Source organism: Paramisgurnus dabryanus, chromosome 17 (assembly GCF_030506205.2).
Source record: "Paramisgurnus dabryanus chromosome 17, PD_genome_1.1, whole genome shotgun sequence".
NCBI classification, from domain to species: Eukaryota; Metazoa; Chordata; class Actinopteri; order Cypriniformes; family Cobitidae; genus Paramisgurnus; species Paramisgurnus dabryanus.
In genome coordinates, this window is record NC_133353.1 from 30,253,255 (window position 1) to 30,267,608 (window position 14,354).

The 14,354-nt window shown below is 37.6% G+C and overlaps 1 protein-coding gene across 1 annotated transcript in view; it reads right to left on the minus strand.

Moving 5' to 3' along the window:
• Positions 1–13,701, minus strand: part of spata17 (spermatogenesis associated 17) — a 47,712-nt gene extending 34,011 nt beyond the window's left edge. Inside the window, exons 1-6 of the mRNA XM_065288791.2 lie at positions 13,624–13,701; positions 13,323–13,412; positions 11,468–11,549; positions 9,068–9,118; positions 6,231–6,334; positions 174–297 (exon numbers count right to left, since the gene is read on the minus strand). Of these exons, the coding sequence (XP_065144863.2) occupies positions 174–297; positions 6,231–6,334; positions 9,068–9,118; positions 11,468–11,549; positions 13,323–13,412; positions 13,624–13,691 (519 nt within the window). The 5' untranslated portion in view covers positions 13,692–13,701. The remainder of the gene's footprint in view (positions 1–173; positions 298–6,230; positions 6,335–9,067; positions 9,119–11,467; positions 11,550–13,322; positions 13,413–13,623) is intronic.
• Positions 13,702–14,354: the final 653 nt, after the last annotated feature.

The window sequence follows — 14,354 nt, forward strand, 5'->3', positions numbered from 1 at the left end:
GCAGCGGCAGTTGGGACCAGTTTTGTGAATCTCACTTCATTATCGAATTACAATTCTGCATCGTGTTTACTGCCTTCACTAAGAAACTGATTAAAATTTAAAAACATTCTTCAATTAATTCTGAATACAGCCCGGATATATGTCCAAATTCACCTCACTGTTTCTGCTTGTACCTGTTTGGTGCTGAGGAGAAAGTGGAGTCTTTGAGCCTGGATGTTTTTCTCCCGCTCCTCTTTCTCCAGAGTGATCCGTTCTCGCTCTCTTCTCTGGAGCTCTGCAAATTCTTCCAGATCTCTCCTGGGAGACAAAGAACAGTACACATAAACCTACAGTTTTTCCAAACCAGACAGCAGTAAACTCTGGTATCAGTCCCAAGACATTTACTGCACAGACAATGTTCAAAACTCTTGTGAATTGTTCAAGAGAACAGCAGTACTGGCAAAATTACATTTTGGATTCCTGTGATCTTTGTAAAATATGAACAGTAAGTGGTACAAAAGTGGTCACTGGGATGGTAACCTTTAAACCATTTAGGAACAGATTTGTATACATTTGGTACCGATGTGTACCTTTGAGGTACTAATATGAAATCTTTAAGTACATAGGTATACTTTTCGGAAGGGTACCACCCCACTGAAAGCTTTTGTACCTTTTTCTGAGAGTGGATTGACTATAGTATTTGGGTGTGTTTTGTTATTGTAGTCCGAGGTTGAACTTTCAACTATTCTCTGATCAGACCTGGTTTCTTAACTTGTCTTTGTGACCTTTGCTAACCTATATCTCCCACTTTATTATTAATTGCACTGTAGTGGACAAAAGCCAAATAGATTTGTAACCATGGAAGGGGATCTCGATCTGTGTCGAAGAGAAGGCTGGGGTAACACATAAACCTCATTAGTGCTGATGGGCCGGTAGGGAGACACGGGAGCAGCTAACTCAGATGACCTTTGTGTGTCCTTACACGACACACAGCCATAAGCGGCCTGAGCCCACTGAATTGCACCCACTTACTGTGAAACTAACCAGGTGATAATCACCCACAGCTATCAACAAATATGTAGCATTTTAAATCATGTATTGTTAAAAACGCAAGCCATTTATGGGAGCAGATTATCAGTTATGATAACAATTATTGTATAACTTGGTGGTTACAGTAACATCTTTTTGATTTGAAAAGTTACTGTTTGCTGATGGTGGTTTAACATCAAAGTAACTAAATATGTAAAGAAAAGCAGGCAAGGCAACATTTAGAAAAAAGTTAAAAGCATTTTGGCATTGGTCATCATAAAAAAATATGTATCTATTAAACCGAAACAGAGTGTCAAATTTACACTTTCAGAAAAAATGTCAAAAATGGGCAGTACTCTCTTTAAAAGGTCCTAATAATCCATCATGCTTATAAAACCAATATGGTACCAAATACCTCTGTGGTACTTATATGAACAAATAGGGCCCTATTTTAATGATCTAAGCGCATGGTCTAAAACGCGCGGTGCACAGTCTAAAAGGTTGTGTCCGAATCCACTTTTGCTAATTTAATGACAGGAAAAATGGTTTGTGCGCCTAGTGCACAGTCTAAAAGGGTTGTTCCTATTCTTGTAATGAATAATGGGTGTGTTTTGGGGGTAATGTGCAATAAACCAATGAGAGTCTTATCTCTTATCCCCGTTAAAAGCCAGTTGCGGAAAATAACGGAATTTATAAACTGAAAAACTAAGTGAAGGAAGAAGACCACCAGTTTAGGATTGATGTTAAAAACATTGCTTTGTTTTATTTGTATTTTTTTTTTAAATTAAATCTTTGGTTTCTTAAAAAAGTAGTTTTCTTTCAATCATGAAAGTAAAAATAGCAGGCTTTTAATTGCTGTAAATGTATGGATAGCCTACATGATCAGTGTAATCTCAAATAATAATTTACAAATATGCAAGAAAAGGTTGGTACTCTAAAAATACTTTATTTGTAACAAACAGGAGATAAAGAATTTACAAACGTGTGGAGAGCCGAAATAATTCAGCACTCGGAGAGCGGCTTGAGAGTTTTAAAAAACGGTTCTAAAAAAGGTTCTAATCTCACCATACAGTATCCAGAGGTACAAAGTTATCATATACAATAAATTCATGGGGTAGCATTTACTGTAAAAAAACACATTTTGTTTAAAGCAAAACATTCAATTACTTACCAGGCTACAGGTGAAGCAGCTCTTTACACCTTCTAACGTCTCTTATTCAGTCGTCATTTATGTCCAAGAGACTCAGTAATAACTTTTAATCCTTTAATTTTTATATTTAAAAACGTTTGTGTGCTCTCCATGTGTGTAAGTAAACTTGCATTGCTGTCTCGTTTATAGGTGCATATTACTAATGTGCTCTTTAAATAATAAAAACAGTATTGCGCCATTCACTTTAAACTTTAGACCAGGTTTTTATTTAGGTCAATGGCGTAGTCTATTTTAGTTGCCTCAAAATAGCAACGCGCCAACAATGCGCCTGAACACACCTCGTTTTTTAGACCAGCACACTCATGAGCGCACAAATGGGCGCAAATGCATTTCCTATTTAAACAACGTGCCGCTAAACGTGAAAATTTAAAGGGGACATATTATGAGATTTTTTTTAAGATGTAAACTAAGTCTAAAATAGGTCTGAGCAAAAGTGTGCCGTTTTGGGTGTGTCATTTAAAATGCAAATGAGCGGATGAAGTGCAACCACTGATCACAATGATGGTGGTTTGTTGCAATTGAAACTCAATTGTGCTGTGAAATATTTTATCTCTCTCTTTCTCTCCATACTAAATGGTTGTGCTTTGGTTGGATAGTGCAGATAAAGGGGGCGGTATTACCTTATTCTGACATCACAATAAGGGCCAAATTACAATGACCTATTTTTCACATGCTTGCAGAAAATGGTTTACCAAAACTAAGTTATTGGGTTGATCTTTTTAACATTTTCTAGGTTGATAGAAGCACTGGGGACACAATTATAGCACTTAAACATGGAAAAAGTCAGATTTTCATAATATGTCCCCTTTAAACTGCACTGTGCTGAAATTGCAAAGCACTAGCGTCGCGCATTTCGCTAGGTGTATGATAGGGCCCTTAAAGTGCAAATGTGTACTTTTTGAAAGGGTACAGCCCTGGTGACAGCTTGGGACCATTTTTGACCATTTTATCGGACAGTGTAGTACAAATGGTAGAGCATTGCATTCACAGCTTAAAGGTCATGGGTTCAAACCCAGGGATCACACACTGATACATTTTATAAGTTGTAATGCACTACAAGTCGCTTTAGATAAAAGCATCCACGTAATGCACATAATGTGCATTCATGTCTTAAGTAGCACGGGTATATTTGTAGCAAAAGCTAAAAAAACATTGTATGGGTCAAAATTATCGATTTTCTTTTATGCCAAAACCATTAGGATATTATGTAAAGATCATGTTCAATTAATATATTACAATTTTATTTTTGTGAGTTTATGCAGTTGCTAATGACTTAATCTGGACAACTTTAAAGGCGATTTTCTCAATATTTAGATTTTTTGCACCCTCAGATTCCAGATTTTCAAAAAGTTGTTTCTCTCTAAATATTGTACAAACCATACATCAGTGGAATGCTTATTTATTCAACTTTCAGATGATGTATACATTTCAATAAAAAATATTTTACCTGTATGACAGATTTTGTGGTCCAGGCCAGGTCACATATGTAAATGAAAATAACATGTCAAATACCTACATAAACAAACAAACAAAAAAGTCTGCACACTACTAGTTGTTTTTCTTAAAAAAGCTGATTAATTAGAAAAGCCAAATGTTTTTAAGGTAAAAAAGAGATCAATTTACCCATAAAACTGGATTTGGTTCATTCTCTGTAATGAATGCAGCAATTTGCGTGATTAAGCGTATGCATACCATGCCCTGTGTATTTTGGAGTCTAGCATTGATAAAAGACCTGCCCTAAATATTATGAAATGTTTATAATGAAAAAACTTAAATAAGGCCTGCAGTTAAGAAGTTAGTTTCACAGATGTCCTTGAAAGGGACACGGGAGCATGAAACAGTAGCCTAAGCGATTGGAGTCCATAAATTCCCCCCTTCTTCCAAAGAGTTAAAGATTTGCCATGCTCAAACATTACAGAGAGAAATTTATCTGATTATGGCAGTAATAATTACCCAGCTGTTTATTACAGATAGAGAAATAATTCATGCAGGCAATAGGCCATGGTGGCAATGACACTCCACATTTAGTAAATATGCAAGCCGCTCGCTTCTAATTACTCAAGCCCAGAGGAAGCTCTTATTAAGTGCTGGAACTTTAAGTGTCTTCCTGACAAGTGATAAATTGTTACATTGCACAAACTCTTGCTGTGGAATTGCTGCGGCGAACCCGGGTCTTGACTTCATTAAGGTATGCAAAGAAGGATAGTTGAATGAAGATGGACACTGGAACATAGCGGGCCTTGTCGTCAGGCTAGAGCTAATGAAACGACATGGAGCGTGCGGAGGGTGGGGGGATCCTTCATCGTTGGCAGGGAGAGAGGATGGGAGAGAGGATGAGAGAGGGGTTGCCCTGACCCGGGCAGTCGCTGGCCTCCTATCATTGGCATGCCAGACTGGTCGGTCCGTGCTAAATGGAAACCATTAGGAAAATTCTAATAATTTATTCAAGCGCCGGAGCCGTACAGATTAAAATCCTGGCGCCGAGACCTTCGAGGGGTGACTAATCAGTCAGTGGGTGATCCTGAGCCCAACGTGGAACAGATTGTCAGAATCAGCACGGTGATCTTTCACTTCGCATCTTTGACTGATTGATCGTGACCTCAGAAGCGTTACATAAACAAGTCATTAATGCACTAACAGATAGCATCTACCGAAAGGTAGATGAGAGACAAAATGGACAAACAGAAAGGGGACGTCACTGCTCGAGAGACACTGAAAACGCACTAGTAAAATTTTTATGCATGTTTGTCTTTGTGCATTACTTTTTTACCACTCTGCTATCTAGATATTGGCATCTGCATTGGCTATTGAAAACCATACATCTGACGACCACTACTACCAGGAACTCAGAAACACAGAGAAATACAGTACCAGTTTCCAACTTTATCTCACAAATTTCCATGAAATAGTCAAGTAGTATTTTGCTCAGTTTTGCATGACATTGTCACGTATTTCCCCCATTTTACGTGCCCCTGCCACGACTGTCTTTTCCGTGTCAGTTTCAGGTATTGGTTACTCAACCGTTTTTCCTATTTTTAAACAATTGTAGCTACGGTTTGGAGTTAGATTTGCTGTTTTTGTTAGTATGTCACTAAGTATTGGTATATAATATTTTTTCGTATGCTTTTTAAACCATTGTCGCCTGACCTTAGGGTTAAAGTTGGGTTTGGGTGAGGATGTCATTTTATGTAACAGAAAGTCGTTCTAACCCCCCCAAAAAAGCGACAATTGTAAGAAAATAGGAAAAACAGTTACCAATACGTGAAACTGACACGGAAAAGAAAGTCGTGGCACTGGCACGTAAAATGGTGGAAGTACATGACAATTCCACGCAAACTTAGCAAAATAATGCGTGACTATTTCACGTATTTTGTGAGATCAGGCTGTGCAGAACACAATGTCTCAGTGTTTTCTATTAAACATTACAATGTGTTGGCATGATTCATAGGTGAAAACCCCCTTTAAAAGTGAACATTCCCACTTAAAGTGAGATTGGGGGTGTTGTCGGGAGTCAGCGATCCAAGGAGCACTTAACAGATTTACATTTAATTTTAGCAAGACCCTTAAGATATTTTCCAACAAAATATATTGGCCACATTAATAAAAGTGACTTCGTTTTTATCAAAAGTAAAAGAATATGCATCTTCCTTGTGCCCGAAGCAGGGTTTTTTATAAATGTGGGGGTATGCACAAATCAGAGGCTCATTTTGAATTTCATAAAAAGTAACCAGAGGCCATTTATGCATAATTTGCTGCTAATGTAGCTACATGTCTTAAACATGCTGTTAATGCATGACATTCCTTTGTCTTTGTTTAAAATGCGGATGGTGGTCATTTCTATATAATTTAATGATGTCTTTAAAATGATGTCAATTTATCTGGAAATTTAGGTCCACATCAATCAAAGAGACAGAATTATAATAATGATGAAATTGTAACAAATGTGAAGTTGTGTTTTTTATTGTAAAACTTTAAATAAAAGCTTCTGCTTAATAAAGGAAAAAAATCCCACCTGATTTGATTATTCTTCCTTGTCAATCCTTCCAAATATCTCTTGCGTGCATAATAATTGTGTATGTACTTTCTAACATAATAGCCCCGCCATCTCTTCTGAATCTGCAGAAAAGGGTACATTTTGATTATAATTGCCTGATTCAGTCCCACAGAAAAATCACAAAACATATTTTTTATAATCGGAAAAGTAAAAGTTACGTTTTTGAAAGTCAAATCAAAGGCAGAGACAATTCAGTCACTGTCGCTTTAAGGCTGGCACTCATTGTCACTACATGAAGAATGAGGGTGCTGGTTAGTGTCACTATGACAACACTACTGAGGGCCCAAACCTAAGAGGACACTTGTCCTTCAGACTCATTAGGTGTTTGAAACAATAGCAAGTTAAAACAATAAGAAGGTAAAAACAAAACAAAACAAGAATTACCACTGATCAGTAGTCAATAGATAATTTTAAATAAAGTAATTGCAAGCTTGGATTTTGAGTTCTTCGTGACCTCTTAGACTAGTAAAATCAATGATGCATATTGCACAATTAGATCTAATACAAATCGGGACCCCCTTGTAAACACTGATTTCTATTAAAAGGCTAACACAGTGGCCTTTAGTAACGAGCGTGATGAACACATTATAAGAAAACCAAATGACTAAACAGAGTTTTTGAGTTCTCTATTCATTACACCCTGAAAATACACAAGTGACTACTTGACCGGTGACCTTGAATATATCTACTATGAGTAGTATATTTTTAAGTACTATGATATTAATTACCAAACATAATGGATGATGCAAACTTTCCCATGTAGCTTTCCAAACTCAAAGAGACAAATAACAGTCTATTTTATTTATCCAAAACACCCAAACTGTGCCTAAAACCGATCCTTTCTTAAATAACTGTTCACAGTCAACTTTGCTGTTTTCTCTTCTGCAAATTTTTATATTACTTCATCTTTCTGGACATAGCACAATCTTTTGACAAAGGCCTATAAAAGCTGTCTATCCTGTTAAACAGCTTCTGCTTGTGTCTAAGTGCTGACGGGACCTTTAGTCTCATATTCTGTGACCCCTTAAAAGAGGTCAGGATTCATTTTTCAAATTATACTCGCATAACAGAACTGAATGAGGAATACTGGGTGGGCTCTAGATTTAACACAAAAGATCTGCGTATAAATCACTTCCTCGGTTCACATTTTTTGTGATGTCCAAACATCACAGCGGTAATATGCAATCCTCTGTAGAAATACAACATTTTTCCAGCTATGAAATTTTGTAAGACTTATAAAATTCTTCACCTCAGGGAAAAACAATTGTAAAACTAAACTTTCAATGCATACCAATAGGTCTATAAAAGTGCCAATGTATCACTGATGTATGGGCTGTGAAACACAGCACGTTGAACACATAGTGCTACTATTTTACACAAACCATATGGAGCAGTTTGCCGGACAGGGCTTAAGTTTAGTCTCTGACTTTGAGGTTGCACTGACATACCTTAAATTATGTCAGTAATGTTATTTTGTAAAGTATGTTTGTAGAAAATACTTAAATGTCCTAATATTTCTAAGGCCTAGCCATGGATTAATTTAAACCCTGTCCTGGACAACCAACTTTAAAACTCATTGGAGAAAATATTGTTGCAAATTCTTGCTTATTTAGACAAATACTTCTGAATACTTAAAGGGACATATCATGAAAATCTGACTTTTCATGTTTTAAGGAACACGCCGACTTTTTGGGATTTTAGCTTATTCACCGTATCCTAGTTGGATAAGTGCATAAATACCCTTTTCTTCTCCGTGCGGCCCGTGACTCTGTCTGACGCACCCACCGCTAGCCTAGCTTAGCACAAAGACTTTAAGTAAATGGCTCCAGCTAGCATACTACACCCAATAAGTGACAAAATAACGCCAACATTTTCCTATTATAGCGCAACTCTGAGCGAACTCTCTGCTTCTCACCATGGGGCTTCTCGGGTGCAAATCACTCCGCCTAAGAATCAGTGCTTCGCCTTCTGAGAATATAGTTCCCAGTATGTATACGGTTAAAAGATGACTGTGTCTCATATGACCTTGTTTTTTGTACACAAAGTGACTATAAAAACCACAACATATAAATAGGAAAATGTTGGCGTTATTTAGTCACTTATTGGTAGCAGTTTGCTAGCTGGAGCTATTTAATTCCAGTCTTTGTGCCAAGCTTAGCTAGCGGTGTGTGCGTCAGACAGAGTTACGGCACGCAAGGAGATGAAAAAGGTATGTATGGACTTATCTAACTCTGGGGGATACGGTGAATAAGCTAAAAAAAAAAAAAATCACAAAAAGTCAGCGTGTCCCTTTAAGTGCAATAATTGGGTCCCCAGTGCTTCTATCACTTAGAAAATGTGAAATGTAAAAAAAGAACAACCCAGTAACTTAGTTTTAGTAAACCATTCCCTGCAAGCATCTGTTGATCTGGGATCATCTTATAATAATAATGCCTCTTAATCTGCACTGTCTAACCACAGCACTGCCATTTGGTGCAGAGTTCAGCTCATTTGCATTTAAAAGGACACACCTAAAACCGGCACATTTTTGCTCACCCCTACAAAGTAGCAATTTTAACATTTTACATTTTAAAAAAGTCTTGTGAAATGTCCCCTTTACATCCCCTTTATGCTAGTATGCATGATTTTTTAAATTAATATTAATAATATTATTATATAGATGTATTGTAATTTTAACTTTATCTAAAAAAGAATCAATGTCAATTTTGATGCAGTTATTAAGCAGCAGTAAAATCTGTTTACAGATTTCCTCCAAATCAAATTTTCACACACTAAATAACATGAGTAATATTTACCTTGACAGCCATCTTTTTGTAGAAATGTATCTTCATGATAAAATATGCTGCCTGTGAAGAAAGGAAGATAGCATTACACTACAACCACTGCGACTGGGCCCTCTGATGTGTTCTCAACAAGCGAGGAACAAAACCCTCTTTATACATAATACATAAAAGTCATAGAGACACAGCAGTAGATAAGAGGGTGGAGTGGCAAGTCATACTTTGTATTGAAAGGAAGTGCCTGCTTTTAATATGTAATGCAGACATGGCTGGGAAAATCTATGGAAGCAATGCCGGTAACTAATGGAGATGTATGATGGTAAAATGCTCTTGCTGAGTTTGATAATCAATAGAATTCCACTGAGGATGGACCGAGTGACCATGGCGGAAAATATTCATAACACAAGACTATGATTTACTTGAAAGTGTTAAATGATAATGAGAATAAAAGACCTTACTTACAAATGACAAAAAACCCAAACCCTTTTGTTTTTTAAATCGATTCCATAAAGTTACTTTATTCTTCAGATCTCAGTTCCACTTCATATAATGCAACATTTTTTATATTGAACATATGGTAACTTCTATAATACGACATAGTATTGTAAAAAACAAAAACAATGCACTAAGGCTGCATGATATTGAAGAAAACATGATATGCAGTGCTAAATGATATGATAAACTATATGCAATACAATAATGCTTTCAATTTGTAAAATCTATTTAAAGTTATTAACATATGTTTAAATACTGAAAATCGAATAACAAACATACGTTTCACATTCTTTCTGATTGTTGACCCTCTTCCACACATTAGAGCACACACAAGCACTCATGTTTCCTAAAAATTTTGACTATTGAAGAAGAATTTAAATTATTCAGTTAAAGACACACTATGCAGTTATTTTACCTTAATATAACAGCTTCAAAGTTATTTCGGTGGTAAACAAAGTCATAGTAAGGCGAATCATCCTCCTGTTGAAGCTCGGGGAGGACGCCGCTTCCAAAACCAGCAATGCAAGCTTGAGAGAACCGCCCCTGACAAATCTCGCGAGAAGCACGACTTGCTTTACGGCAACGACGTCACACACGTTAGGCTTGTTCGACTTCATGTGGCGCTGCAAGAACCGACCGCCGGATGACGTCAAAGTACCGCGAGAATGATCCGAGACGGCACTTTGACGTCATCCGGCGGTCGGTTCTTGCAGCGCTGCATGAAGTCAATCAAGCCTATAACAACAACTGCACGCGCGAATTTGAGACGTGAGGCTAAACGATTTAAAAGTTAAGAAAGCGCGTTCGGAAGCGAGTAGGAAAAGATAATCTGACCGCGTTAGGAACCGGACAAGAGTCCCACTCGGTCAGGTTTTTACTTGTTGGCGTGAGCTAAAAGACAGCACTGGATGGGATGCTGATCTGGCGATCTTGTTGATGGACTAGTAAGTAAATCTCTCATTTGTAAACTTGTTTGCGGTCTATGTTGTATGTTGTTGCGCTTGCTTGTAGTATGTCATGCGATTATCATGACAACAGTTGTCAATATCTCACATAATTATCAGGACATAAATAAGCCTAGAGGTTGTAAATAGTGTGAACATGCACAATTTGCAAACTATTATGATAAATAGCAATAATCATGTATAGTGACATTATAACGAACAATGTTATGAAATAATGCAACGTACACAATTAACTTTGTCATGGCATTTTGTAATGTTTAATTGTGATTTAGCTGCAATCATGTTAAAACATTATAAGCTAGCAAACGCGGTATTTTATTATTATATGCACTCTACACTTGGAATAAACTTCTTATTATCCGCCTATTACCATCATCTGTAGTTTAGTAGACTATGCAGTAGCCTAATATTTGTATGAAATTGTGAAACATTACCTGGTCATTATCTTTGGAGTACTAGAGTGGGAAATTACGACAGTTGCAAGTATTCTCCAGCGACTCTAGGGGTCGCAGTTTGACAAAAACGCCGAATTGCATAGAGCGGCTTTAATGCAAACTATTTCAATATGCATACTGCCATATGCACATTTGCGCAATCATTTCGATATATATTGCGCACCCCTACAATGCACATTTTAGGAAGACATAAAATATTACGTCTAATGCAGGTCAAGTAGGAAAATACACCATTACGCGGCATGAGGCTAAACAATTAGCCGTAATGTATCTATTACGTGCCCCACTTAGTTTTTATTAATTAGAAAAACTAGCCCTTAGTTGTTGACCCCTGTAAAACATGGGTAAGATAAAAGCATCTTATCAAAAATCAATATGATTTGTCAAACTACAAACTTACAGTATGTCAGATAAATGTAAGTCATGGCATGCCTGTTAACCGCTTAATGTTAATGAGGACTGCCATAACCTAATCAATAATACATGTTACCACAACTTACCTTTAGTCTGTGTCTGAACAGCTTCCGTGCAATGAACCCTCTCCATATTTTCTGTATTGATGTTGCATTTTTATGCAGATGACTGAAAAAATATTTGAAGCAACAGTGAATAAGCTTCCATTTCAACACTAGACATCTAAGACTTCTAAGAGAAGATTAAGTTCAAAAGTAATCCTTTTAGGGAATAACTCTCTAACCCCTTTTTTCTTCTGCCTGCCTGTGGTGGGTCATTTTTCGACATCTCTACATTTGCATTTATCATTAACCCCCCTCTTAATGCATGTCTATGGCAACTCTGAACTTAACATGGCCATCAATTTCCAAAAGGCCATATATAACTCCCAAAAAATCAATGCGTGTAGGACGGTGGCCACCCTGGAGCTGCACTCAAGAAGTCTAGATTGCGCCTAATTAGCCACTTAACACATTGATCAATTAACTAAAGAAATCTAAATTAACCTACTGTCTGGGAGTTTGTCTGCCAATGCACAGAAATATGCTGAGGTCACACACTGTAGCACCCTGTCATTATTTACGCACTCTCATGTTGTTACAATCCTGAATACATGTCTTTGTTCTGATGAACACTTATGCTACGTACACACCAAACGCGGGGCATCACACTACTCACTCTAGATTTCTTGTGAGATTTAACTTCGTGTCATGCGAATTTTTCGCTCGAGTTGAATATTTTCAACTTGGGCAAAGCATGTTAAGGGGGTCGCACACGGCCGTGTCGCGTCTAGGACAACTCGGAAGTATCGTAAACCGGAAGTGCACATTAAATAGCGCAAGCTTTGTCAGATAGCGTCTACTTCAAAATGCAAAATATACAGTACGTTAGCCGCCAATGTTAACCGTTAATGATTTGGGACAAATATGATGTTAATTAATGTTAAACTATGTGAGTGCCGCTCTGTGGCACGACAGGGATTTGAGCAACTTCCTGAGTCGTAGCCGGGCCGGGTGGACAGGCGCCACCTGTCGGCGGTGTGCGTATACTCATAGAAAGCAATGTGTTCGAGTTTTTTAGAACGGCATGGCACTGAGCTGCGCATCCTGTATGCGTGTCTTTTCGCGTCAAAGCGCCGTCCATATCGCGTCATTCGCATAGCCCCGCGCGAGGACGCATCTGATCGCGTCTTTGCATTGACTTTGTATGTAATCTATTCGCGCAAAACGTTGAACTCGCGTTTGGTGTGTATGCCCCATTATGCTACCTACACACCAAACGCAAGGCATCGCGTTACTCGTTCTAGATTACTCGCGGGACTCAACTTTGTGTCATGCAAATTTTTCGCTCATGTTGAATATTTTCAACTTGGGCACAGACACGTTTGAGGTGAATATCGCGTGTTTTCGCAGCAAACGCGCCACAAATATTGCATCATTCGCATCGCCCCATGCGAGGACGTCTTTGCATTGACTTTGTATGTAATCTACTCGCGCAAATCGTTGAACTCGCATTTGGTGTGTATGTTTGTTTCCAAACCGTTCATGAGCCCCATTCCATAGTAGGAAAAACAATACTATGGAAGTAAATAGGGCTTATGAACAGTTTGGTTACAAACATTGCTCAAAATATCTTCCTTTGTGTTTATCAGAACAAAGAAATTTATACAGTATTGTAACAACATGAGAGTGTGTAAATAATGACAGAATTTTCATTTTTGGATGAACTATCCCTTAAGGAGCCACATATGCAGAGAATGTACAAATAATGCTTTGTTCTTATTAATAGATTTATCGAATATATACATTAATCTGTAGTAACATTAGTAATTTATGACAACAGTTACATCATTGTACTTCCTGAAGTATGAATAACAAAAAAACAACGTAAAAAAGCTCTTACCTCAGGTATCCTCTCACCTGGCAGCCTCTGAACCAGCTCTGAATTTTGACAGCCGCCTGATTCTCTCTCTTCCTGTGTTCCTCAGCAATCCTGTAACATTTAAAGCTTTACTTAAACTACTGGACTGCTCATGAATGCTTTCTTATTCCGACCTGACATGAAGCACGCTAAGAAGTTAACATGGTATGGAGAGGAAACTTGTTGACATTGCATTTACGCGTAGATTAATTTAAACCACAAAAATATTCTCAGCTGTAACGAATTTAACACGTTTCAATATATTTAGTATCGATTTTATTACCTGTTTCTGATAAAATACTGCTCTTTGATTTGCTCAAGCTGACTGTAAAGTTTCACAAGCGTCGCCATGCTTTCAGCGTTTGAGGGTTTCCATGACGACGGAAGAGACCATCGGTACAATTGGTGTGGTGCTGGCGCGTGCTGGAAAGTGAAGTGAAAGTTTAACTGACACGCAAGTTGCTATATATCATATTTATGACTGCTTATTACTGATTAAAAAAAGACTTTTTGATTTGTCAAGTTTTACAAGTGTCGCCATGTTTGCAGCGTTTGACCGTGTCGTTGACAAAGCATGCAAGCGTCCATCAGCACACTGCGGGGCGCTGACGCAGGCAAGGACGCGAAATGTTGCCAGATCATATTTCGAAAGTTATGACATGAACCAAAAATAAACGCGAATCAAATTCAAATCATGTCTTTTAATAATTAAACAAAAAGTACTAACCCTTATCCGCATTTCATCTTTATTTATTTCCTAAAGTGCGCCTAATAGGTGGAATTAAACATGCCCAAATACGTAAATTATACCAGGACCAGGCTTATACGCGGATGCATTACACCAAGTGGGGAGATTTCGGATGCAGAGGTATGCAGTCTATTCTTGTAAACAATTAACTTTGGTTATTAATTTACAGTTTTATTTCAGTATTTTAAGCATGTCAATGGGTAAAAGTTTGACAGTGTAGCAAATAAAATCAATATAACTAGTTTTTGGACAACCCTTCTAATACT